The sequence below is a fragment of the Musa acuminata genome, chromosome BXJ1-8 (assembly GCF_036884655.1).
Source record: "Musa acuminata AAA Group cultivar baxijiao chromosome BXJ1-8, Cavendish_Baxijiao_AAA, whole genome shotgun sequence".
In the NCBI taxonomy this organism is placed as follows: Eukaryota; Viridiplantae; Streptophyta; class Magnoliopsida; order Zingiberales; family Musaceae; genus Musa; species Musa acuminata.
In genome coordinates, this window is record NC_088334.1 from 34,963,589 (window position 1) to 34,991,399 (window position 27,811).

Consider the following 27,811-nt stretch of genomic DNA (forward strand, 5'->3'; position numbering starts at 1 on the left):
TCGACAAACCACCGGTCGAAGACGGGAGGATCGATGACATGGTTGCTGCTGGTGCGGCATATCTCCGACCACGAGTTGAAGAGGTGCCAGAAGCAGGTGCCGTCGGCCAAGGCATGGTTGACGGTCCACCCAATGAACACCTCGCCGGCGAGCTCGGTGACTTAGACGCCGAGAAGTGACAAGTGGTGGCCGCCGTAGCTCAGCATTCTGTTGAGTGGGAGGAACGCGATCACGACTGGTGGAACGTAGACGGAGTCGAGTATGTCCGAGACCTTGGCAGTGGGGGCGGACGCGTGGATGAACTCGGCTTCCTGGTCGTCGCACTTGAGGGAGATGGAATGGGAAGGGAGAGACGTGTCGTGCTCGACGACGGCGAGGCGACTAGCCAAGAGTCAGATGTGGGAACGCTCTATATCTTGTGACTACGTAACTTACTGATCCTTCCCAACAAATAGTATTAAAGCGAGATTACTAAGTCACTAGGCCTCAACGGTAGACACAAAATATGAAATTGGAAAGTTAGATCGAAAGATCAACTACAACGATAAAGACGAAGACTATCTTAGAAACTTCATCCTCACGAAAAGAAAATGACAATAAAAGTTTGGGTTAAATTAACCAAATAATATTGTTCATGTGTATATCAGAGTGTCATGATAACATTGTTCATGTGCATATCCAACGAAGCACTTCGAGAGGTTACTATAAAATAAATAATAATAAAAGTTTGGGTTAAATTAATGATCATATATCAAGACAAAACCCCTACAAGGAAGATCACCTTCAAACAGAGATTGCACGAATGACTGAAGAAACCATAGTAAATTAACATTGTTCATGTGTATCTAGAAAATATGAACATCGTCATCCAAGAAGAAGATAAGGCTCTATTATTATTATGTTCTATTTATGTTTCATATAAAAATTTTCATGAAACAATTTTATATGTGAAGAGTACCATTTTTTATTTTAGCCCTATTATCAAAAAAGTTATGAACTTGCAATTGACAATCAGAATCTCCAAAAGTCATACTGAAGCTTTGAACTCCAAAGGAAAAAAAAAAGAGTCTAGCAAATGAGATAAAAGCAAATTTAGATTTAAATCTAGAATAGTACTACTACTACAAAAACAAAAGGGTCATATCAAAGCAGACTACTAAGCTCAAAGAAAAAAAAGTTACAGTCAAAAGAAAAATAAATTATCGAAGTCTCATGGATAAAGAAGTTGTGACGGTGGATACTTATGGCCTTCACGTGCCATATAAGGTCACAAGATGAGTAGCTTTTCGACTGTTCTTTACCTATAAACTCACCCAAAGAGAAGGAGATGTGCTTATGGGAAACACCTAATATGGGAAACACCTATTTTGCCCAGATGAAAGTTTAAGAGTCAGAAAGGGGACTCTTGTGGTGATGAAGGCTGAAAACAAAATCTAAATTTATGTCCTTTAATACTCAACAGTAATAAGAGATATGACTATCTCTAGTTCATTTCTCTCATACGAAGAATATACAAAGATATAATATATCATGCTAGGGTACATGAGAGAGAAAGGTATGATAATTTTAAATAAGATTTATTAGGCGAAAGAAAGTTATAAAAAATGGAACAATGTGAGTATTGTATTTTTGAAAAAGTAAACCAAAGTTTTTTTTTCCACTATACAACATCATATGAAGGGAATATTCGACTATATTCATTCATATTTGTGGGGTCCCTCGTTGGTAGCGTTTTAAGGAACTGCTCACTATATGATCATCTTCGTTGATGACTTCTCAAGAAAGGTATAAACTATGATGGAGAAACAAATTGGGAGGCATGTTCAGACACTTTGTATTGATAATAGCATGAAATTTTATAGTAGTGAATTTAACAATTACTATGCAAAGAAAGAAATCATTCGCCACTATATAGTGCCTCACACTCCACAAATGATATAATAAAGAAAATAATCATATCACATTGGAAAATGTATGATACATGTTCTCAAATGCTGAGCTTCCAAAGTCATTCTAGGCCAAGATAGCATCAACCGCATGCTACTTGATAAATAGATCGCCATTATCTACCACTGAGTTCAAGATACTAGTAGAAAAGTGGAGTGGATCCCTTGCCTCTTATTTATAATTAAGAATTTTCTATTATAAAGTATATGTAAGTGTGAATGATGATAAACTAGAAGCTAAGTCAAAATATTATATTTTTTAGGTCATCCCTTAGGAGTAAAAAGGTTCGAAAGTTTAGTGACTAAAGAATCTTCAAGTTGAAATATATAAAGATGCTATTTTTGATAAATAGTTGCTATTACGGAAGGAGAAGACGAAGGTCGTAAAAGATGCAAAACTGACTAAATATGGAGTTTTGATTCCAAAATCATCCTCTATACCTGAAGAACCTATTATCACCCCTACATCTCTTGAAGATAAAATAGAGGAGAAGGAGCCACAATTGGTCGAAGACGAGCACCACTATAGTATTGACCTCAACCAGTCGACCACATCTAAATATAAATTACACAAATGTTATGGAGTTACAAAATGTAAAAGAGTCAACATCATACAGGAAGCAATAATAAAAGATTTTTAATCATCATCGAAAAATTATATTTGGGAATTGGTGAAGTCTCCACCCAACAAGAAATTAGTTGGGTGCAAGTGGATCTTTAAGATCAAGGAAGGTAGCATCTACAAGATTCGCTTAGTGGTTGAGGGATATAGCCAGATAGCAGGTATCGATTATAAAATTTTTTTTCTCTGATTGTTAAACATATTTGATTTCGAGTCCTAGTTGCCTTGGTAGTAACATTTGATCTGGGATTAAAGTAGTTAGATATAAAGGTGACATTTATTTATAGAGACTTAAAAAAAGAGATATAGAGCAACTAGAAGGGCTCGAGCAAAAAGGAAAAGAAAAGTATATTTACTTACTAAAAAGGTCTCTCTACACTCTCAAATAGTCTCCAATGCAATGGTATAACTTATTTTTAGATTATGATAGCTACGTATATATGAAAGGATAAACAATTTTATAGTATATTTACAGTAGAACACTTGATGATATGCTCGTTACTACAAGATAAAAGACTAAAATAGATAAGTTTAAGAATCTGCTTAAGAAGGAGTTTGAAATGAAGGACTTAGAGCGATAAAAAAAAAATTCTTAATATGGAGATTCATTCTGCTAGATCTGCCAATAAGTTGTATTTATCCCAAGAGATATATGTAAACAAAGTAGTGAAATAATTCGGTATATAATCTTTAAAGATCGTTCTCGCTCTACTGGCTATATACTTTCGATTGTCAAAGTCCTTGTGTCCTCGAGACAAAAAAAAAAAAAAAAAAACTTTGTTATGCAAGTGCATTGAAAACTATAATGTACACCATGGTCAGTACGCATGGCAAACTAAAGAAGGGTTCACTGGGAAGTCATTAAATGGGTTTATCGGTACCTTTTAGAAACCCAAAAGACTTATTCAATTTTTGGAGGAACTAATATCTCACTTAAAGTTCTCAAATTCAGCGTTAGGATTTCGGAAAAACGTCGGTTTTGAAAATTCTTTCGTATGTTGAAAATCGATTTCGGAAACTTGAAAGTGTATGCGAGTATAGGCGTAGTAAAAGCACAATAAAAAGGAAAGACAGTTTGCTATAAAAGTAAAGTGCTCAATGAAAATGCAAACCAGATTTTTATAGTGGTTCGGTCGTCGTGACCTATATTCACTCTACCGATTCCTTTTCCGTCGAGGCTATCGGCATCCACTATTGGTTTTCCTTCAATAGGCGAAGACCAACCACCTTTTACAACTCGATTATCTTTTTATTGGGTTTAGGAGATAACCCTTATACCCCCACTTACTCATCTCTCAAACTATTCTAACACTTAGAACTTTTGAGAGGAGTTCACACAAGATTGCAGTAATATTTCTTTCTATTTTTACTCTTAAGTCTTATGTATTTTAACCAGGGATGAGAAGGGTATTTATAGGCTTCAAGTTGATTCAAACTTGGAGCTTAAAAACATCTCATCCCGGGTTTTCCGGGTACGGGCAATACTACCACCTCGTATCCTGACACTAGGTGGTACCATCGCCTAACAGAGCTATGGCAGTACCATCGCTGGCAGCATTTACTACCGATGGTACCATCGCCCAGACCACCTGGGAGACTGAGTCTCTTAGGCGGTGCCATCGTCGATCAGGGTTTCAACATCTTGGTTAGGCCTTAAATCCGGTCCAAACCAGCCCAACTTCGGGCCCAATTGGCCTCTAACAAAGTTGATGGGATTACCTCCCAATCTCAACTCTTATTATATGCTAACTTCGATTCCTAAGACATATTCTAAGCAAAATAAATCCGGTTTCTTTCGGCGAGCTTCCGGCAAACTTCCGACGAACTCTTGGCAATGTTTCGGTGGACTCTCGGCAAGCTCCTGGACTTCACAATGATCTTCTTGGTGAATTCGGACAAGCTTCTTTGGCAAGCTCCAGAACTTCTCGGTTAGTTCCAATAGAACTTTCGACAAACGTCCGGACTTCCGACGAACTCTTGAACTCCCAACGAAATCGCGTCCTTGACTCCGAGACTTCATTTTTCTTTATGCCTTGCTATCATAGTTAATCCTGCACGTATAAAAACACACTTTGATCTAGACAAATATTACTAAGCATGAATCATATTGTCCGGCAAGTCATTGGTCCATTGATACTTCATCTGATTCTTCGGCGCATCATCCTTTCTTATGGCCTATTGCCCAATCGGCCAGTTGACCTCCGCAACTCCAATATCCTTGGCACAATATCCGCTCTTCTTGGCCGATGCTCGGAACCGTGGCCTGAAGCCTTCTGTCGATACATCGACCGATCCTTCGGTGCGACGTCCAATCTTCTAATATGTTTCTCTAGCCCAACATGATTCTTCCTACTTTAAATGTCTCTCCCTAATCGAAGCATCCTATGTCACTCAAAACATATATCAAATTATAAATATTTATCAATTGGTTTCATCATCAAAATCCGAGATTCAATAATCTTCCCCTTTTTTATGATGATAACCAATTGATAACAGAGTTAACCTTAACTTCCGGAGTTTAAACAAACTCCCTCTATTAATATACTATATTGATAGAACTCTTGGATTACAACATGTTATTATAAAACTTATGCATAACATCATACTTCTCTCCCTTTGTCATCAATAAAAAGGAGAAATTCAACTATCAAGTGTTTGAGATATACAAGTTCAAATTATTACATAAAAAACATAATATCAAGTTTTATCATCATGCAATTTGTAAGCTAGAAAATTTAGCAAGTGCTACATCATACAAGCTATCAAGTTGTAGATATGCAAGGTAGTAAGATAGCAAGTTTACAACATACAAGCTAGCAAAAATTTCGAAAGCAAATGCAAGATAGCTTTCTTGTTGAAGTGTGCAAGCTAGCGATTCTTGCTTCCTATTGTAATGTGCAAGTTGCAAGTTTTGCTTCTTGAGATAGGTAAGATAATGATGTTCAAGATAGCAAGCTCTTTCTTCTCTTTTGAGAAGTGCCATTTTTGCTTCCTTTGCAAAGTGCAAGCTAGCAAAATTTTACACTATTTTATAACATGCAAGCTAGCAATTTGACAAGTGTTACTTCGCTTTGAAGTATGAAGGCTAGCAAGTTTTTGAAAAATAATGCAAGATAACAAGCTAGCAAGATACAATGTTTTACATGAAGCAATCTAACAAGTTTTGCATTATGCAAGCTAGTGAGTTGTTTGCAAACTTTTTACACTTTTTGATATATGCAAGATAGTGTATTTTTGCATCTACTTAAAACGTGCAAGCTAGTATTTTTACGTTTCTAGCAATTCTTTCTCCATATATCATCTTGCAAGCTAGCAATGTTTTTTGAGTTTTGCAAGTTTGTAAATTTTGCTAGATGTGCAAGTTTAGCATATTTTGCATCTTCTTGACTTGTGCAAGCTAGCTAGCAAGTTAGCTATCTCCCCCTTTGTCATTATCAAAAAGAAGGGAAGAATACAATTTTGTATATCTTTTTCCCTTTACAATAATTTTCAAAGCATGACAAAGATAAGTAATCATTCTTATTTTAAAATGTCATAATTGAGATAAATCTTGAATTCAAATCAAAGTAATTTTAATCATGATTCACATCATATGTAATACATCACATACATCATCATAATAAAAGATATTCAAATGAAATTTTAAGTCATGAATTTTAAAAAATATATTCAGATGAAATTTTAAGTCATGAATTTTGAAAAAGATATTCTCTTTAGTAAATCGCAAAAGGAAATGTAAGAGAAATCTTATGATTCATATAGAAAATCTCTTTTTTAGTAAAATACAAAGAAAAATCGTAGGAGTACAAAGAAGAGATCTTGATTCAAAAAATCTCAAATAATTCTAATAAACTAAGATCTGTTAGGATCGAGAGCACTAAGAGGGGGGGGGTGAATTAGTGCAGCGGAAATCTTACAGCGATTAAAAACCAAAAGCTGCGTTCGTTCAATAAAAGCTATTATGATGCAAAAGCTAATTCTCAGTTTGTATCTAAGTGTAGTTTGCGTCTAAGCGCAGATTGCGTCTAAGCGCAGTTTGCGTCTAAACACAGTTTGCGTCTAAGCGCAGTTTGCGCAGTTTGCGTCTAAGCGCAGTTTGCGTCTAAACACAGTTTGCGTCTAAGCGCAGTTTTGCGTCTAAGCGCAGTTTACGTCTAAACTCAAATTTACGTCTAAACGCAGATTTACGTCTAAACGCAGATTTACGTCTAAACGCAGATTTACGTCTAAACTTTGAAACTCGTTTGTATACTTGCAGAAGGCAGTATGCAATTGAAATCAAGACGTAAACGTGAACTGAGAACTGATGATTGTGAGAGGAAAGCCGATTTACGTCTAAATGCAGTTTTACGTCTAAATGTTGAAACTCGTTCGTAAAATTGTAGAGGACAGTTTGCAGTTATCAATAGGATCAAAATGTAAGTGTAAACTGCAAAGAAACTCTTTCATAAAAGCACGGAAGACAGTTCTGCAGAATCAAACGTAAACGTAAACTGTAATGTACGAAAATACGAATTTACGTCTGAATGCAGATTCGGAAGAACAGCACTTAGAACTTGTTCGTGAGAGCGCAGAGAGCAGTAGTAATGGAGGAGGTTTGCAGTAATGATAAAGTGCTCAAAAATAAACGCAAACCAGAGATTTAGAGTGGTTCGGTCAGCCTTGACCTACTCCACTTTTGGCTTCCTCCACCGACGAGGTTGCCGACGTCAACTAGGGGCCTTCCTTCAATGGGCGAAGGCCAAACTGCCCTTTTACAGTTTCTCTCCTTTTGACAGGCTCAGGAGACAACCTTTACAGACCTTTCTCTCCTCACTTTACAACTGAAAACTTGAAGAACAGAAGGAGGAGACTTTAAAGGCTTTACAACACTTTTGAGCTCTTAGAATCACAGAAAAGATCAAGATTTCGGTGTAGGTCTGTATCTTTTCAGTGCTGAATGGGTGGGGTATTTATAGGCCCCAACCCAATTCAAATTTCGAGCTCAAAACGATCAAATCCCGGAATTCCGGGATCAGGCGGTTGCACCTCTTGACTGGAGAGGTGGCACCGCCTGGCAGAGCTCGAAGTCTGAGCTCAGGCGGTTGCACCTTTCGACTGGAGAGGTGGCACCGCCTGGCAGAGCTCGAAGACTGAGCTCGGACGGTTCCACCTTCTCTGTCAAGGGTGGTTGCACCTTCCTGCCAGAGCTCGAAGACCGAGCTCAGGCGGTGCATCTCCTGACCAGAGAAGTTTCTCTTCTCTGCCAGAGGTGATCGCCCCTTTCTGCCAGAGGTGGTTGCACCTCTCTGCCAGAGGTGGTTGCACCTCTCTGCCAGAGCTCGAAGACTGAGCTTAGGCTGTGCATCTCCTGGCCAGAGAGGTCGTACTTCTCTTCCAGAGCTCGAAGACTGAGCTCGGTGATTGCATCACCAGGCAGAGCTCGAAACTTGAGCTCAGGCGGTGCTACCGCTTGACAGAGGAGGTTGCACCGCCTAGTCTCGCTTGGAGACTGAGCCCTGGGCGGTTGCACCGCCTGGCTGGAGCGGTTGCACCTCCCAGTCTTGCTGGGAGACTTAGCCTGGGCGGTGGCACCTCCCTGCCTGGGCGGTTGCACCTCCCACAGCTTCTTGGGTTCGAATGGGTTGAACCATTCGACCCAACTTGAGTTCTTCAGGGGCCCAATTGCCCTAGGATTAAGCTAATGGGATCACCTCCCATTTCTAACTTAATCACCATGCTAACTACGATTAAATCTAAGACAATTTCTGCAGCTTTGCTTCGGTGCGTCAATCGCTTTTTCCGGCGAGTTTCCGGCGAACTTCCGTCGATCATCCGATGAACCCTCGGTGATGCTCCTGCGGACTTCCGGCAAACTCCTGGACTTTGCGACGATCCACTTGGCGAGTTCCGACGAGCTTCGCTTGGCAAGCTTCTGGACTTCTCGGATCTGTTCTCGCAGAACCTCCGACGACCGTCCGTACTTCCGTCGAACTCTCGAACTCCCAACGTGATCATGAACTTGACTCCGGCGCAACTCCTGCTGCTTGTCTATCTTTCATCGTAGTTAATCCTGCACACTTATCTCAACACATAGATTAGACAACAAATGACAATTGACTTCATCATCAAAATCCGAGATTCAACAAGATCATGATTTTGATAAGACTCATTCAAATTTAAATCGTCAAAATCTTAACATTTCTTTTAAGAGATTTAAAATGGCATAAATAATTTTATTGGTCTCTTAGTGAAAAATCGATAAGATAGAGAAAAAGAAAAATTTCAAGAAAAATGCTTTCCTCCTTTTGTTTCAACTTATTGATTGATTTCATACATATACATGCATATTCTTTTCTTTCAAAGCCATGCATTATTCATTAACACCAAAAAAGAACTTTCAAAAGATCGCAAAAATTATCATGCATAAGTTCGAAATATAAACTCATTAAGCATGCTTTCAAATCATCATTACATTTTCATTAAGGCTTCAAGCATAGTTTTGTTGAACATAATGTTGAATGATTCTTAAAGATATATAAACCTCTTTAGTTTTAATTTATATTAGAATGCCCAAATATTTGTTCTTATGTCAAAACCATGTATCAACCTTTAAAACGAAAAGATAAAAAAATATCAAGATCAAAAAGTGTAACACATAATTCCAAACCATATTATTTCAAATCATTACTTCAAGTCCTTATATATAAAAATTATCAAGTATGATGCAAACATTTATTTTCAAAACATTCATCATGATAAAGTATATAAGCCAAAAAAATCATTAAACATGAAGCAAATTCATCAATCATTGTTTCATTGAGCATAAAGCATTTTCAAACAAAATTGAAAATCAATATGCAAAATCATCAACATATACCTTATTGCTTCTTAAAATATATATGATTATCATTAGATTTAAGTCTAATATTTTTATTCATTTATCATAAAATATGTAATTTTCATGATCATTTTCAAAATTACTAGAAAGATAAGCATGATCCCAAGTTTTTAGCATTTTTATTATATTATTAAACATGTAATTTTCAAGAAAAATAATTTTCTAAACTAAAATAACTCATGAAAAGCATTATGTAATTTCAAAATAAAGCAAAAGGGTTTTGGTTACCTCATTATAGAAAGCCGTTAAGGCATAGTTTGCCACCTCGCCTTTGTTGATTTTCTCTTCATCTTCCGAGGAGCTCGATTCATCCCAAAGTGCTTCCCTCTTCTTGTGTTGATAGCAAGTAGTTGTATTCTTTTTATTCTTTAATTTTTGTTTCATGAACTTTTTAAATTTCATAGTGAGGAGTTCAAGTTCACCATCACTTGAGCTTATGCTCTAGTTGTCTTCAATTGTTCTAAGTTCGAAATCCTTTATGTTCTTCGAAAGGTGGTTCTCAAGTTTTTTATGTGCATTGCATATCATTTCATAAGTCATCAAAGACCCTATAAGTTCTTCAATTGAAAAATTGTCCAAGTTCTTTGATTTTTTTATTGTCGTTATTTTTGAATCTCAATTTTTAGAAAGCGATCGTAAAATCTTGTTAACGAGTTCAAAATCCGAAAAACTTCTACCAAGTGCTTTTAAACCATAGACGACATCCGTAAAATGGATGTATATATCTCCAACGATTTCGCTTGGTTTCATATGAAATAGTTCAAAATCATGCATTAAAAGATTAACTTTAGAATCTTTTACTCTACTCGTGCCTTCGTGTGTGATTTCGAGAGTGTGTTATATTTTGAAAGTCATTTCGCAAGTAGAAACCCGATTAAACTCAGTTTTATCCAAAGCGCAAAATAGAGCGTTCGAAGACCTTCAAAAATCGCTTTCGACAATATTCCATAAGTTCAAATCTAACGAAAGCAAAAAAACTCTCATTCGAGTTTTTCAATATATGTAGTCCGTCCCATTAAATAAAGAAGGACGAATGAGAGAGTGACCCTCTTAAAAGTTGAAAAGAGTCATTTTTATTTAGGTGTTAAACCAAATATGAAAAATGAGACTCTGATACCAACTGTTAGGAACGAATCGACACTAGAGGGGTGTGGGGGGGGGGGGGGCGGGGGTGTGAATTAGTGCAGCGGTAAAAACGTTGGTTCTGAAAATTCTTTTGTACATTAAAAAACAATTTTAGAAACTTGAAAACGTATACGAGTGTAGGCGTAGTAAAAGCATAGTAAAGAGGAGAGGTAGTTTGCTATAAAAGTAAAGTGCTCAAAGGAAACACAAACCAGATTTTTATAGTGGTTCGGTCATCGTGACCTACATCCACTCAGCTAATTCCTCTTCCGTCAAGGCCACCGACATCCACTATCAGTCTTCCTTCAATAGGCGAAGACCAACCACCTTTTACAACTCAATTCTCCTTTTACCAGGTTTAGGAGATAACCCTTATAGCCCCACTTACTCCTCTCTCAAACTATTCTAACACTTAGAACTTTTGAGAGGAGTTCATATAAGATTGCAATATCATTTCTTTCTATTTTTACTCTCAAGTCTTGTGTATCTTAACCAGGGATGAGAGGGGTATTTATAGGCTTCAAGTTGATTCAAACTTGGAGCCTAAAAACATCTCATCTCGGGTTTCTCGGGTACGAGCGATACCACAACCTGTGTTGGGTGGTACCATCGCCTAGCATCCTGACACTGGGTAGTACCACCGCCTGACAGAGCTTGGAGACCAAGCTCTAGCGGTACCACCGTTGGTAGCATTTACTGCCTACAGTACCATCGCCCAAACCACTTGGGAGACTAAGTCTCCTAGGTGGTGCCACCGCCGGCCAGGGTTTCAGCATCCTGGTTAGGCCTTGAATCCAGCTCAAACCAGCCCAACTTTGGGCCCAATTGGCTCCTAACAGAGTTGATGGGATTACCTCCTAATCCCAACTCCTATTATGTGCTAACTATGATTCCTAAGACATATTCTAAGTAAAATAAGTCAGGTTTCTTCTAGCGAGCTTCCGGCGATCTTTCAACGAACTCTTGGCAATGTTCCAATGGACTCCCAATAAGCTCCTGGACTTCACGACGATCTTCTTGGTGAGTTCCGACGAGCTTTTTTGGTAAGCTCCTGGACTTCTCAATTGGTTCTGACAGAACTTCCGACGAACTCTTAAACTCCCAATGAAATCACATCCTTGACTCCGAGACATCATTTAGCTTTATACCTTACTATCATAGTTAATCTTGAACACATAAAAACACACTTCGATCTAGACAAATATTACTAAGCATGAATCATATTGTCTGACATGTCATTGGTCCATCGACGCTTCGTCCGATTCTTCGGCGCATCGTTCTTTCTTACGGCATATTGTCCAATCGGCCAGTTGACCTTCGCAACTCTGATATCCTTGGCACAATATCCGCTCTTCTTGGCCCGATGCCCGAAACTGTGGCCTGAAGCCTTCTGTCGATACGTCGACCGATCCTTGGGTGTGATGTTCAATCTTCTGACATATTTCTCCAACCCAACATGATTCTTCATGCTTTAAATGTCTCTCCGATCGAAGCATCTTATGTCACTCAAAATGCATATTAAATCATAAACACTTATTAATTAGTTTCATCATCAACATTTAACAATCTAAATAAAAGATGAACTATTATCGCTTATGTCTTCACCATAATACTATAGCGTGTTAGAAAGTCAAGCTCCATTATGTTTTCAACCACTAAAGTAATTTGGAAATAATATGGCTAGAAAATCTGATAAAAAAATTTTATAAATCAGAAAGCATTGAATGACAACAGAGCATAATTTTTTAATCCAAGGATCAAATCTATCATGATATAACGAAACATGTCAACGTCAAGTATCATTTTATTCATGAAGTAATCACTAAAAAAACTTCCTTCACAAAATTGATACAACTCACAATCGGACGGATATGCGATGAAATCATTTCTTTTGGCTAAATTTGAGAATTGCTTAAATATGATCAACCTGCATCGAGTTATTGCGAGAAGAGAAAATTAATTTTTCAAGATGAACCAACACCAATTTTCCGTCAAGAGGAGAATTTGTGGTAACGGACTCAGCTCAATCAACCGGGTCAAGCAGGGATGTTGACCAAGTCGATTTCGCACTGGCCCCCACCGTCTCTTCCGCAACGCGGGGCACGCTGCGTGCCCCCGCGGCGCCGTCCTCAAGCGAGGGTTTCACCGCGCAGCCCCCCACAGCTGCCCGCCGCTCGCCGCACCGCCGCCAGCAGCGTTCTCACCAGCGTCGCCCGCGACTCTCGCCGCCTGCTCGTGGGCCCCGCCACTCGCCGCAGCGTTCACTGTGATCGTCGTCGCATGCGCTGCTGCCTGCGGCCACCGCCGACTGCGGTCGCCGCCCACGCGGTTCGCAGGAGAGTTGTTCGAACTGTTTCCTGATTGGGTGAATTATCCTAAGATTAGGTAGAAAAAAAAACCTAAATAAACTTCCAATTCAAAATCAATCCTAACAATAATGTATATAAAACACTAGATTTATCATGGTACTTTAAGATTCTCACCCCTTAAATTCCTTGATGAACTCAACACTCCATGAATCATGATCACACGAAACTGAAGACATGAATTTAGCTACAAGTATATAAGGTGTAAGAGAATACTCTATCAAAGAATAACATCACCACTGTTGTCCACAACAATCTCCATTCGTATGACCAGACTAGGAAGATCCGTTAGCATCCTACCCATAAACTGGTATTATTACTTGGCAAGTTAGATTTAGCCTCTTTTCTTTACAACCGTACCATCATCAACCATGCAAGTACATGATCAAAGTCAACGTTTCCATGCAGTCCATCCTCGGCCACTACCATACATCTATTATTAACTTGAGTTTAAATATTTTAATTTTTTAGTTTAAATTTAATAAATTAATAAATAATTTATCACAATTGATTGGATCATTATAAAATCTTATCGTGGCCAACTAAATATTAAACGTGATGAGAAGCTTAAATAATAAATGATTATATATAGATTAAGCTTGAGGGCACATAACTAACTGACACTCGTATGATTGTAATGTTTCAATTTAATCCCACATTGAAATAAAATTTTGATGGTATATTATTATTAATTGAGAAGTGACTAAAGACTTATGAAACTCCTTTTGAGTTCCTAATCCTTCTCCTTGTAGAAGGTTAGAGGAGAGAAGGATCTCACTAAGCATATTCTCGGCAATTCCTTATATAAGGTCATGTTGATGTACAATCAAACTTAGCCAGACCTATCAGGATGAACAAAGTATACATCATTAAAAGGAAGGGTTCATCAGGAATGAACCATAAAGGGCCAATATTGCCAGGATCAGGATTCCTATGGCCATTATTTTTGTTCTTCATAAAGACTTACATCTAAGGTTCAACCAATGATATTGTATGCAAAAAGTAGGTGATGTTTTGATGCTGATTATGGTGCATAAGAGGATGATCAAGTGAGATTGTCAGTGTTCAATTATCACATGGTTTGTCTTTCGGCGTGCGTTTGGAAATGCGACATTCTGATATGCATTTTAACTATGAATTATTATTTAATAGTTTTTTAAAATCATATTTGATCTAAATGTTAAATTATAAATGTTGATGTTACCTTACGGTAGCATTAGCATTTCAGTAATTACCGAATGTTAATAAATTTTTTTAAATTCTTAAAGTATATTATAATATTATCTAAAATTATAAAATTATCAATTTTATTTAGTTAGAAATTAATATTTTTTTTATAAAAGTTATTTTACATTTATTGATATGATTATAATTTTATTTATAATATATATATATATATAAAGATATATATATATATATATATATATATATATATATATATATATATATATATATATATATATATATATATATATTATATGGATTTTTTGGGTAATTTATAAAAAAAATAGTAATAGGCATTTATCAAATGGTGGCCCTATATTTAGTTTTTAACCAAGGACACCTTTTTTTTTAATCTCAATAATACTCTTGAACTAGGCTATTTCAAATCTGAATAATTCGGAGCTAATTCGATTAGAATCTAGTCAACTCATGTCATATCCCTTCAAATTGGGTTAAGTCTGGTCAAATCTCTTGCATTTAAGGTACACTCATTACAATTGAGTTACATTCATTTAGAGAATCTACTAAAATTTATTAATTTTTATATCAACTTATTCTAAATTTATTATAAATAATTTTTTTTTTATTAACATCAAATTATAGTAGAATTTTTAAACTTTTGATAATTAATTATCCTAAAAATATCTAAAAATACTAATATTAAAATAAGATAGGTAATCAAATTTAAAGTATTTTAATTTTGAGTGTAGCTAAGTTAATATAGGAAGTAGAAAATAAAAAATCTAAGATTCTATGATTAGTTTTATGATGAATTTAAGATAATTTTATATAAAAATTAATTTAGTTTTAACAGTGAATGAGTGTAACTCGAGTATAATAACTTTTTTTAGATAATTTAGAATAAATTTATATAAAAATTAATATATTTTTTAGGATAACTCGAGCTTTAGTTTTATGATGAATTTAGGATAATTTTATATAAAAAATAATATTTTTTTAATGTGTTATGTGAACGGATTTAACTCGAGCATATTGGTTTTTCTACATAATTTATGATACTTTTATATAAAATTTAATATTTTTTAATGATAAGTCAAGTTTTGCAGTTTTATGATGAATTTGCGATGATCTTATATAGAAATTAATATATTTTTAATATGTTATATGAATAAATATAATTCAAGTGCAACCCAAGTGTAATTCAAACTTAATAATTTTTCTAGATAATTTAGGATAATTTTATATAAAAATTAATATACTATAAGGATAACTTAAGTTTTTTTAGTTTTATGATAAATTTAAGATAATTTTATATAAAAATAATATATTTTTAATATATTTTATAAATGAGTATAACTCGAGTGCAATGACTTTTGTGAGTAAATTATGAGAAGAAGGAAGAGGAGGAGAGGGAGGTAGATGAGGGATACGAAGAAAGAGATAAGGAGGTGGTGACAATGGAGTCGAAGGAGGAGGAGGCGATAGAGGAGAAAGTCAACAGAGAGGGAGGAGGAGACGGTAGAGGAGAAAGTCAATGGGGAGGGTGAGAAGGAGAAAGCCAATGGAGAAGGGAAAGAAGCAACAGAGTGGGTGGAAGTGGAGGTGGGGATAATGAAAAAAAATCAAAAGATAATCTAGGGCTTAATTAAATTAACTTGAATAGTTAGAATTTTGTTGAACTAGTTTCAGCTAAAAAAAATTGATGCAATGATTTAAACCTAGTGAAAGAGAAATCATTATCTTTTTTTATGAGAATATTGTGAGTAGTTTTGTTAAAGTCCAAAAAAGGAGCACCCCTTGGTCATAAACTTAGTTGGTTTTGGCTAAGTTGTGTGTTATCTTTGTATATCCATCCGTAAATAGTCAACCTCCTTGAGACCTCTTATGGTCCTATAAAGACCTGCAAAAAAGAAGATGAGATAGAGGAAATGTTTAACTCGGGATTCCACAAGTAATCGTTTCAACAAACACTTAATAAGTAATGCAAATTACAAACATAGATTTCATAAGTTTTGAAGGATCATATGATAAAGGATTTAAGGTAGTTCGTTGTGGTCAAAAGTCTACATAAATACCCAAATAATACTATTATAGAATAAAATAGTGAACTATCCTTAGACACTCTCCTAAAGGCTCATCTAGCCATATACCACCTGGGTAGCTCTTGGGTGTTATATCGGTTGATACTCCTCACCATTCTATGAAACCAAAATACCCCTAGAATGACTATTTGAATTGTTTATTTCTCGATAATTTTACCTCTATACAATGACTATACATAATCTACGTTTACAAGACAGAAACAATCACAAAAGCTAACTAAAATGAGGATGCTAAGTCTATTGTAAGCTCTCTATAAATGTTAATATAAAGCATGAATAAAATTGAAAAATATAGATATACACAAGCATTACATCGAACACTGTATTCATAGATTTGTCTATGATATTTTTGTTGGTCATAGGTGCATTGTAAACCAATCACATAAGTGATAGCACGCGTGACATGATATGCATTCTTTTTACTTATTATATTTTGGTATTTTATCACTTTATATTACTTATTGTGTGTATATATATATATATATATAGTGATATCCATGGATCTGTGCAATGGGAATCAAATCATGATTAGATCATGATAATGAGACCGATTCGCTTTTAAACATAGATCCTAAACAATTTTGATCATAGGTCACTCGAGAGGGACATCGAGATAACCAAACATACTGGTGTACTGTATACCTATATATATGATGGAGACGGTTGGTCTCATAGCTGCTTGTGTGGGGACACTAGGGCTACAATATAGGTGCTCATTGGAGAATGAGTTCATCGATTGATCCGATCACGGAATGTTAGATGGTTAATGATACCTCATTGTCAGATAGGGATTTCATTGTCCTAGTGGTGTATATAGTCCTTAAACTTAAGATACCAAGGATGTCCTGTATGAGTACTCCACTGTTTGATATCAGACTTATAGGTCTAGAAGTTCCAGATCTAGTACAATCGGTTATCGAGAGTGGTAGCCAACTTTACGAGGGATATTGAGTATCAATAGAGGATCATCCGCTCTTGGTGTCATAAGAGGAATATCTCATGTGTTCTCACTCAGACAAATCCCTGGCTAGGGTCGTTCAGATTAAGAGAGAAAGAGTTCTATAGGAGAATCTGATTATAGCGAGACTCGAGGAGAAACCATATGAGCTTGACAGTACCATGCCCTGTATATAGTCTCTAGGGTACTAGATGGATGAGGGACTATAGATACAAGGTAACTGAGGATAGATAGGTCCAATAGATTAGATTCCCTTGTACCATCTAGGGACTACGGTATAGTAGCCTAGTACTGTTAGGATCAAGAGCGCACTAAGAGGGGGGGGGAGGGCGGTGAATTAGTGCAGCGGAAAACTTTTACGATTTTAAAAACCCTTTTTTTGATTAAAGTCGATTCAACGAGAATGAGTTCAACTCAATTAGTTTCGGAAGGAATTTGAGCTTGAACTCTTAAGTGAAAATGCAAGAGAAGACTAAGGTGAATTGCAGTAGTGTAAATCACAAAAATGTAGATTTCGTAAAGTCTTCGTAGAAAGCTGATTTCGGAAGATATTTTTCTTCAAAGTGAATGTAGATATATTTAAAGCACAGTAAGGATTAGAGGTAGTTTGCTATAAAAGAAAGATGCTCAAAGTAAATGCAAACCGAGATTTTAGAGTGGTTCGATCAAGGTGACCTACATCCACTATCGGCTTCCTCCTCCGACGAGGTCACCGGCGTCCATTAGAGGCCTTCCTTTAATAGGAGAAGGCCAACCACCCTTTTACAGCTTTTTTCCTTTTTCCGGGCTTAGGAGACAACCCTTACAAGTTTCACTCCTCTTTAGAATGATCTCAACACTTAGAAAAAAGGAGGAGAACTCTAGCTTTTATAACACTTATAAGGCCTCAAAGGCTCAAGATAATGTCAAGTTTTCATTGCCCTTTCATGCAGGAAAGGGTGAGGTTTATATAAGCCCCAATGAGTTTGAAAATGGAGCCTAAAAGTATCCATTCCCGGATTTTCGGGGTCCTGGCAGTACCACCGCTAGACTAGGGCGGTACCACCGCTTGACAGAGCTCGGAGACCGAGCTCTGGTGGTACCACCGCCTGTCTAGGGTGGTACCACTGCTTAACACAGCTCAGAGACCGAGCTCTGGCGATACTACCACCTGACTGGGGTGGTACCACTACCCATAATTCTTAGGAGACAAAGTCTCTTGGGCGGTGCCACCGTCGGCCAGGAATTTTGGGTCCGAATGGGCTATTCCATTCGGCCCAATTTGGGTCTGTTAAGGGCCCAGATGGCCCCTAATTAAGTTAGTGGGATTACCTCCCAACCCTAACTTAATCTATACTCTAACTATGACAATTACGACATGATTACTGCAATTATGTGTTCTGGTGCGTCAATCGCTTCTTCCCGTGAGCTTCCGGCGAACATCCAATGAACCCTCAGTGATGCTCCAGCGGACTCCCGACAAGCTCCTGGACTTCGCAATGATCTTCTTGGCGAGTTCTGATGAGCTTCTATGGCAAGCTCCTAGACTTCTCAGCTGGTTCCTGCAGAACTTCCGATGAACGTCCAGACTTTTGACGAACTCTCGTACTCCCAACGTGATCTTGATCTTGACTCCGGGACTTCATTTTGCTATATGCCTTGCTATCGTAGTTAATCCTACACATATAAAACATACTTCGATCTAGGCAATTAATACTAAGCATTAATCATGTTTTCCGACATGTCATTGGTACATCGACACTTCATCCGATTCTTCGGCGCATCGTCCTCTCTTGCGGCCTATTGCCCAATCGGCCAGTTAACTTCGTAATTCCGATATCCATGGCGTAATATCCGCTCTTCTTGGCCCGATGTCCGAATCCATGGCCCGAAACCTTCTGTCGATACCTCGACAGATCCATTGGCTCGACGTCCAATATTCTGACATGTTTTCCTCTAGCCCAACATGATTCTTCCTGCTTTAATTGTCTCATCCTGATCGAAGCATCCTGTGTCACTCAAAATGCAGATTAAAACATAAACACTTATCAATTAGTTTCATCATCAAAATCCGAGATTCAACAATCTCCCACTTTTTGATGATGATAATCAATCGACGACGGAGTTAACCTTAACTCCCGGAGTTTAAACAAACTCCCCCTATCAATATGCCATATTGATAGAAACTCTTGGATTCAAAAAATTCAAGCAACATGTCATGATTAAATCATGCATGACATCAACATACTTCTCCCCCTTTGTTATCAACAAAAAGGAGAAGTCAACTATTCAGGTTTTGAGATATCTAAGTTCAATACATTGCATGAAAAATATTGTTACGGTAAGTAACTTTTTTAGCCGTGGCCTCGGGGCCGTCGCGGCTTGGTTCGGGTCCGGAAGGCGGTGATCTCCGTTGGGGCGCTCCTCGAGGTCTCCCGGCGGTCGAGCTCGGTGGTTCGGGTTGGGAGGTCGGTTCGGCAGTTCGGGTCGGCGGTTCGGATCGGCGGCTCGGGTCGGGAGGCAGCTCCGCTGCAGCTTCGGGAAGAGGCGACATCGTCTCGCACCTGCACACAGGTCGGGCCGGGAGCTCGGCCCGACCCCTCCGACGATCAAGTTAGAGAAAGATGTGGAGGGGATTGTGGATGAGGCAGAAGAAGAGCCTCTGAGTGTTTTGTGTCTGAGTGAGTTCCCCCCCTCTGCTTAGGACTCAGGGGTATTTATAGAGGAGGTTTGATGTTGGCGTCTGACATTGCCACTGGGGCTGCGTGGGAGACCGGGGGATCGCAGGGTATGGGCGAGCTTCAACCGTTACCTGCTTCTATCGCGTCCGGCTGTGCTGGGTCAACTGAGGGGGCTGTGGGCTCAGTGAGGCTGACGCCCGGACGCAGACCGTCACCCTCATTGCTCCCCCTGGGGCGCCGCGCCTGTCCACGTGCGGGGGACGTTGCCGGGAGCGGGGAACGTTGCGCGTGAGGCCGAGTGGCCGAGGCAGCGAGGCTGCTAGCTGGCTGCGCGTGAGGCCGAGGAGCCGAGGCAGCGAGGCAGCAAGGCAGTAAGGCAGCGTGCTAGCTGCGCGTGAGGCCGAGTGGCCGAGGCAGCGTAGTGCTTGCTGGCTGCGCACGAGGCCGAGTGGCCGAGGCAGCGTAGTGCTTGCTGGCTGCGGACGAGGCCGAGGAGCCGAGGCAGCGAGGCAGCAAGGCAGTAAGGCAGCGTGCTAGCTGCGCGTGAGGCCGAGTGGCCGAGGCAGCGAGGCTGCTAGCTGGCTGCGCGCAAGGCCGAGTGGCCGAGGCAGCGAGGCAGCGTGTTGGCTGCGCATGAGGCCGAGTGGCCGAGGCTGCAAGGCAGCGTGTTGGCTGCGCATGAGGCCGAGTGGCCGAGGCTGCAAGGCAACGTGTTGGCTGCGCATGAGGCCGAGTGGCCGAGGCTGCAAGGCAGCGTGTTGGCTGCGCATGAGGTGGGGCCTGCCATTTTTTGTCATATCATATGCCCCCCCCCCCCCGAAAGGAGCTATGCGTCGGTTCTTGCATGCAGGGGGTCCGATGCATGGCTTTTTACTTCAGGTGGGCTGGTCATGCATATCCGAGGCGTATGACGTAAGCGGGCTAGCCGCGCGGACGTGTCTCGTGCAACATGGGGCCGAGGTGCGCAACTCAGTCAGGAAGCCGAGCAGGGTTGGACTCGGGGCCGATGGAGCCGATGAGGGCTGAGGAGCACAGCGTAGGCGGGGTGACCGCGCAGGTGTGGTCCCGGGATGGCGTAGAGCCGAGGGCCGAGGAGCACAACGCAGGCGGGGTGACCGCGCAGGTGTGGTCTCAGGATGGCGTAGAGCCGAGGGCCGAGGAGCACAACGCAGGCGGTTTGACCGCGCAGGTGTGGTCTCGGGAGGCGTAAAGCCGAGGGTCGAGGAGCACAATGCCGGCGGGGTGACCGTGTAGGTGTGATTTCGAGAGGCGTAGAGCCGAGGGTCGAGGAGCACAACGCCGGCGGGGTGACCGCGCAGGTGTGATCTCGAGAGGCGTAGAGCCGAGGGCCGAGGTGCACAACGCAGGCGGGGTGACCGCGTAGGTGTGATCTCGGGAGGCGTAGAGCCGAGGGCCGAGGAGCACAACGCAGGCGGGGTGACCGCGCAGGTGTGGTCCCGGGATGGCGTAGAGCCGAGGGTCGAGGAGCACAACGCCGGCGGGGTGACCGTGTAGGTGTGATCTCGAGAGGCGTAGAGCCGAGGGTCGAGGAGCACAACGCCGGCGGGGTGACCGCGCAGGTGTGATCTCGAGAGGCGTAGAGCCGAGGGCCGAGGTGCACAACGCAGGCGGGGTGACCGCGTAGGTGTGATCTCGGGAGGCGTAGAGCCGAGGGCCGAGGAGCACAACGCAGGCAGGGTGACCGCGCAGGTGTGGTCCCGGGATGGCGTAGAGCCGAGGGCCGAGGAGCACAACGCAGGCGGGGTGACCGCGCAGGTGTGGTCTCGGGATGGCGTAGAGCCGAGGGCCGAGGAGCACAACGCAGGCGGGGTGACCGCGCAGGTGTGGTCTCGGGATGGCGTAGAGCCGAGGGCCGAGGAGCACATCGTAGGCGGGTTGGCCGCGCAGGTGTGGTCTCGGGATGGCGTAGAGCCGAGGGCCGAGGAGCACAACGCAGGCGGGGTGACCGCGCAGGTGTGGTCTCGGGATGGCGTAGAGCCGAGGGCCGAGGAGCACAACGTAGGCGGGTTGGCCGCGCAGGTGTGGTCTCGGGATGGCGTAGAGCCGAGGGGATGGCGTAGAGCCGAGGGCCGAGGAGCACAACGTAGGCGGGTTGGCCGCGCAGGTGTGGTCTCGGTATGGCGTAGAGCCGAGGGCCGAGGAGCACAACGCAGGCGGGGTGACCGCGCAGGTGTGGTCTCGGGATGGCGTAGAGCCGAGGGGATGGCGTAGAGCCGAGGGCCGAGGAGCACAACGTAGGCGGGTTGGCCGCGCAGGTGTGGTCTCGGTATGGCGTAGAGCCGAGGGCCGAGGAGCACAACGCAGGCGGGGTGACCGCGCAGGTGTGGTCTCGGGATGGCGTAGAGCCGAGGGCCGAGGAGCACAACGCAGGCGGGGTGACCGCGCAGGTGTGGTCTCGGGATGGCGTAGAGCCGAAGAGCCGAGGAACACGACGCAGGCGGGGTGACCGCGCTGGTGTGTTCTCGGGTTGGCGTAAAGCCGAAGAGCCGAGGAGCACGACGCAGGCAGGTTGGCCACGCTGGTGTGGTCTCGGGATGGCGTAGAGCCGAAGAGCCGAGGAGCACGACGCAGGCGGGGTGACCGCGCAAGCGTGGTCTCGGGTGGTACGGAGCCAAAGGGGGTGTCCTCGAGCATTAAGCGACCGAGGAGGCCTCGGGCATTATGCGACCGAGGTGGCGGCCTCGGGCATTACGCGACCGAGGTGGTGGCCTCGGCAAGCGTGGAGCCGAGGCACTCGGCGCAGGCAGGTTGCGGCCGAGGGATGTAACCCAGGTGGGCAAGGTAGTGGATATGGCCGAGGAGTTCGGCGCGGGCAGGCTGGCCGTGCAGACATGTCTCGGGGTTTATGGAGCCGAGGGGCACGACGCGGGCGTACTGGCGGCACTGGTCTGTCTCGGGAACATGGAACCAAGGAGCACGACGCAGGCGGCTGGCGGCGCAGGTGTGGTCTCGGGCATTACGCGACCGAGGAGCACGACGCAGGCGGGCAGACCGCGCAGGCGTGGTCGCAAGGGCCATGCGACCGAGTAGCACGACGTAAGCGGGCAGGACGCGAGGACGTGGACTCGGGCACCATGCGGTCGAGGTACACGATAGAGGCGGACAGGCTGCGCCGAGGTAGTTCTCGACAGTGATTGGCCGAGGTGCTCGGTGCAGGCAGGCTGCGACCGAGGGACACCTCTCAGGCGGGCAGGCCGCGCTGAGGTGGGGTTTCAGCAGAGAGTTGCCGAGTTGCTCGGTGCAGGCAGGCTGCGACCGAGGTACACCGCTCAGGGGGGCAGGCCGCGCTGAGGTGGGATTTCGGCAGAGAGTTGCCGAGGTGCTCGGTGCAGGCAGGCTGCGACCGAGGTACACCGCTCAAGGGGGCAGGCCGCGCTGAGGTGGGATTTCGGCAGAGAGTTGCCGAGGTGCTCGGTGCAGGCAGGCTGCGACCGAGGTGGTGGGCTCGGCAAGCATGGAGCCGAGGCGTTTGGCGCAGGCAAGCCGCGGTCGAGGGGCGTGGACCAGGTGGATAGGGCCGTGGAGTTCGGCACGGGCAGGCTGGCCGCGCAGACGTGTCCCGGGGTTTATGGAGCCGAGGGGCACGACGCGGGCGTACTGGCGGCACTGGTCTGTCTCGGGAACATGGAGCCAAGGAGCACGACGCAGGCGGGGTGACCGCGCAGGCGTGGTCGCGAGGGTCATGCGACCGAGTAGCACGATCAGGCGGGCAGGACGCTAGGACGCGGCCTTGGGCACCACGCGGCCGAGGAACACGACAGGCGGTCGGGCCGTGCTGAGGTGGGTCTCGGCAGAGATTGGCCGAGGTGCTCGGTGCAGGCAGGCTGCGACCGAGGGACACCGCTCAGGCGGACAGGCCGCGCCGAGGTAGATCTCGGTAGTGATTGGCCGAGGTGCTCGGTGCAGGCAGGCTGCGATCGAGGGACACCGCTCAGGCGGGCAGGCCGCGCTGAGGTGGGATTTCGGCAGAGAGTTGCCGAGGTGCTCGGTGCAGGCAGGCTGCGACTGAGGTACACCGCTCAGGGGGGCAAGCCGCGCTGAGGTGGGATTTCGGCAGAGAGTTGCCGAGGTGCTCGGTGTAGGCAGGCTGCGACCGAGGTGGTGGGCTCGGCAAGAATGGAGCCGAGGCGTTCGGCGCAGGCAAGCCGCGGTCGAGGGGCGTGGACCAGGTGGATAGGGTCGTGGAGTTCGGCACAGGCAGGCTGGCCGCGCAGACGTGTCCCGGGGTTTATGGAGCCGAGGGGCACGACGCGGGCGTACTGGCGGCACTGGTCTGTCTCGGGAACATAGAGCCAAGGAGCACGACACAGGCAGGGTGACCGCGCAGGCGTGGTCGCGAGGGTCATGCGACCGAGTAGCACGATCAGGCGGGCAGGATGCTAGGACGCGGCCTCGGGCACCACGCGGCCGAGGAACACGACAGGCGGTCGGGCCATGCCGAGGTGGGTCTCGGCAGAGATTGGCCGAGGTGCTCGGTGCAGGCAGGCTGCGACCGAGGGACACCGCTCATGCGGACAGGCCGCGCCGAGGTAGATCTCGGTAGTGATTGGCCGAGGTGCTCGGTGCAGGCAGGCTGCGATCGATGGACACCGCTCAGGCGGGCAGGCCGCGCTGAGGTGGGATTTCGACAGAGAGTTGCCGAGGTGCTCGGTGCAGGCAGGCTGCGACTGAGGTACACCGCTCAGGGGGGCAAGCCGCGCTGAGGTGGGATTTCGGCAGAGAGTTGCCGAGGTGCTCGGTGTAGGCAGGCTGCGACCGAGGTGGTGGGCTCGGCAAGAATGGAGCCGAGGCGTTCGGCGCAGGCAAGCCGCGGTCGAGGGGCGTGGACCAGGTGGATAGGGCCGTGGAGTTCGGCACGGGCAGGCTGGCCGCGCAGACGTGTCCCGGGTTTTATGGAGCCGAGGGGCACGACGCGGGCGTACTGGCGGCACTGGTCTGTCTCGGGAACATAGAGCCAAGGAGCACGACGCAGGCGGGGTGACCGCGCAAGCGTGGTCGCGAGGGTCATGCGACCGAGTAGCACGATCAGGCGGGCAGGACGCTAGGACGCGGCCTCGGGCACCACGCGGCCGAGGAACACGACAGGCGGTCGGGCCGTGCCGAGGTGGGTCTCGGCAGAGATTGGCCGAGGTGCTCGGTGCAGGCAGGCTGCGACCGAGGGACACCGCTCAGGCGGACAGGCCGCGCCGAGGTAGATCTCGGCAGTGATTGGCCGAGGTGCTCGGTGCAGGCAGGCTGCGACCGAGGGACACCGCTCAGGCGGGCAGGCCGCGCTGAGGTGAGATTTCGGCAGAGAGTTGCCGAGGTGCTCAATGCAGGCAGGCTGCGACCGAGGTACACCGCTCAGGGGGGCAGGCCGCGCCGAGGTAGATCTCGGCAGTGATTGGCCGAGGTGCTCGGTGCAGGCAGGCTGCGACCGAGGGACACCGCTCAGGCGGGCAGGCCGCGCTGAGGTGGGATTTCGGTAGAGAGTTGCTGAGGTGCTCGGTGCAGGCAGGCTGCGACCGAGGTAGTGGGCTGCTTGCTGCGCATGAGGCCGAGTGGCCGAGGCAGCGTGCTGGCTGCACACGGGGCCGAGGGGCCGAGGCAGCGCGCTGTTTGCTGCGCATGAGGCCGAGGAGCCGAGGCAGCGAGGCTGCTAGGCAGCGTGCTACTTGCTGCGCATGAGGCCGAGGAGCCGAGGCAGCGAGGCTGCTAGGCAGCGTGCTACTTGCTGCGCATGAGGCCGAGTGGCCGAGGCAGCGAGGCTGCTAGGTAGCGTGCTACTTGCTGCGCATGAGGCCGAGTGGCCGAGGCAGCGAGGCTGCTTGCTGGCTGCGCATGAGGCCGAGTGGCCGAGGCAGCGTGTTGGCTGCTTGCTGGCTGCGCGTGAGGCCGAGGAGCCGAGGCAGCGAGGCAGCAGCGTGTTGGAGTGAACAGAGCTTACCTTAACAGGGTTCTTGGGGGAGAAGAAGGACGACCTCCAGTTGTTGATGAGGCCTTCATCAATGATGACGAAGCCTTGGATGTAGTCGAACCTTTCGCTCCGGTGGGCGCTGTGGAGCGAGACGAGGAGCTCCTGGTCTCTAGTGAAGGCCGCGAAGTCGGAGTACAGTACTCGGATCCATCTCACCCCGTGAGGAGCTGTCTCTAGTGCAATCCGGGCTCTGATGATGATCCCAAACTGTCCCTGACCACCGAGAACTCCATGGAACAGCTCTGAGTTCTGCTCTTCTGAGCATGTTATCAGCTCGTCCTTGCCTGTGACCATATCGAGATCGTGGACATTGCTGATCTGAGGTCCGTGGTGAAAGGCTTGCCTGCTTACGCCGGCGTTGGAGAGGGTGCTGCCGACCGACAAGTAGAGGTAGTCGGTCCACGACTTGGGCGCGAGGCCGTCGTTGGCTAGCGTCCAGTTCAACACATCGACCTGGAGATCACCCCCCGAGGCGTCGACATAGTGCTCGCCCGTGGACGGCGAGCACGTCGGCTCCGGGCGGGGCGCGATCCGGCCGCGACTCATCTGGACCACGACGCCGTCCGGCGAGAGCGTCTGGCCCTTGATCGAGTGGCCGTGTCCCCTAGCGGAGACCGGCAACCAGCGGGCCGCGCGCGTGGGACCGAGGGGCCGACGCGGGCGGAGGTGCGCGGGGGCCGAGCCGCGCGCGTGGGGGTCGAGGAGCCGGGACGCGCGGGCTGGCCGCGCGCGTGGGGCCGAGGCAGGCGAGGCGCGCGGGGCCGAGCCGCGCGCTTGGCCGAGGAGCCGAGACCGGCCCCAGAAGTCACTGCTGCTGGTGCAGGTCGGCTGCAGTGGAGCGACTAAGGAGAAAGCTAATGTACCGTCGTTTCCGGGGCCCTCCTTCTAGCGCCATTATGTTACGGTAAGTAACTTTTTTAGCCGTGGCCTCGGGGCCGTCGCGGCTTGGTTCGGGTCCGGAAGGCGGTGATCTCCGTTGGGGCGCTCCTCGAGGTCTCCCGGCGGCCGATCTCGGTGGTTCGGGTCGGGAGGTCGGTTCGGCAGTTCGGGTCGGCGGTTCGGATCGGCGGCTCGGGTCGGGAGGCAGCTCCGCTGCAGCTTCGGGAAGAGGCGACACCGTCTCGCACCTGCACACAGGTCGGGCCGGGAGCTCGGCCCGACCCCTCCGACGATCAAGTTAGAGAAAGATGTGGAGGGGATTGTGGATGAGGCAGAAGAAGAGCCTCTGAGTGTTTTGTGTCTGAGTGAGTTCCCCCCCTCTGCTTAGGACTCAGGGGTATTTATAGAGGAGGTTTGATGTTGGCGTCTGACATTGCCACTGGGGCTGCGTGGGAGACCGGGGGATCGCAGGGTATGGGCGAGCTTCAACCGTTACCTGCTTCTATCGCGTCCGGCTGTGCTGGGTCAACTGAGGGGGCTGTGGGCTCAGTGAGGCTGACGCCCGGACGCAGACCGTCACCCTCATTGCTCCCCCTGGGGCGCCGCGCCTGTCCACGTGCGGGGGACGTTGCCGGGAGCGGGGAACGTTGCGCGTGAGGCCGAGTGGCCGAGGCAGCGAGGCTGCTAGCTGGCTGCGCGTGAGGCCGAGGAGCCGAGGCAGCGAGGCAGCAAGGCAGTAAGGCAGCGTGCTAGCTGCGCGTGAGGCCGAGTGGCCGAGGCAGCGTAGTGCTTGCTGGCTGCGCACGAGGCCGAGTGGCCGAGGCAGCGTAGTGCTTGCTGGCTGCGGACGAGGCCGAGGAGCCGAGGCAGCGAGGCAGCAAGGCAGTAAGGCAGCGTGCTAGCTGCGCGTGAGGCCGAGTGGCCGAGGCAGCGAGGCTGCTAGCTGGCTGCGCGCAAGGCCGAGTGGCCGAGGCAGCGAGGCAGCGTGTTGGCTGCGCATGAGGCCGAGTGGCCGAGGCTGCAAGGCAGCGTGTTGGCTGCGCATGAGGCCAAGTGGCCGAGGCTGCAAGGCAGCGTGTTGGCTGCGCATGAGGTGGGGCCTGCCATTTTT

General features: G+C 46.1%; 1 protein-coding gene across 1 annotated transcript; it reads right to left on the minus strand.

Moving 5' to 3' along the window:
* Positions 1–161: 161 nt before the first annotated feature.
* Positions 162–26,367, minus strand: LOC108953554 (cytokinin dehydrogenase 5-like). Its single transcript, XM_065194206.1, has 3 exons — positions 25,792–26,367; positions 436–440; positions 162–381 (listed from the first exon to the last, which is right to left on the minus strand). Exons 1-3 carry the CDS (start codon positions 26,365–26,367, stop codon positions 162–164), a joined length of 801 nt encoding a protein of 266 aa, XP_065050278.1.
* Between the last annotated feature and the right edge of the window lie 1,444 nt (positions 26,368–27,811).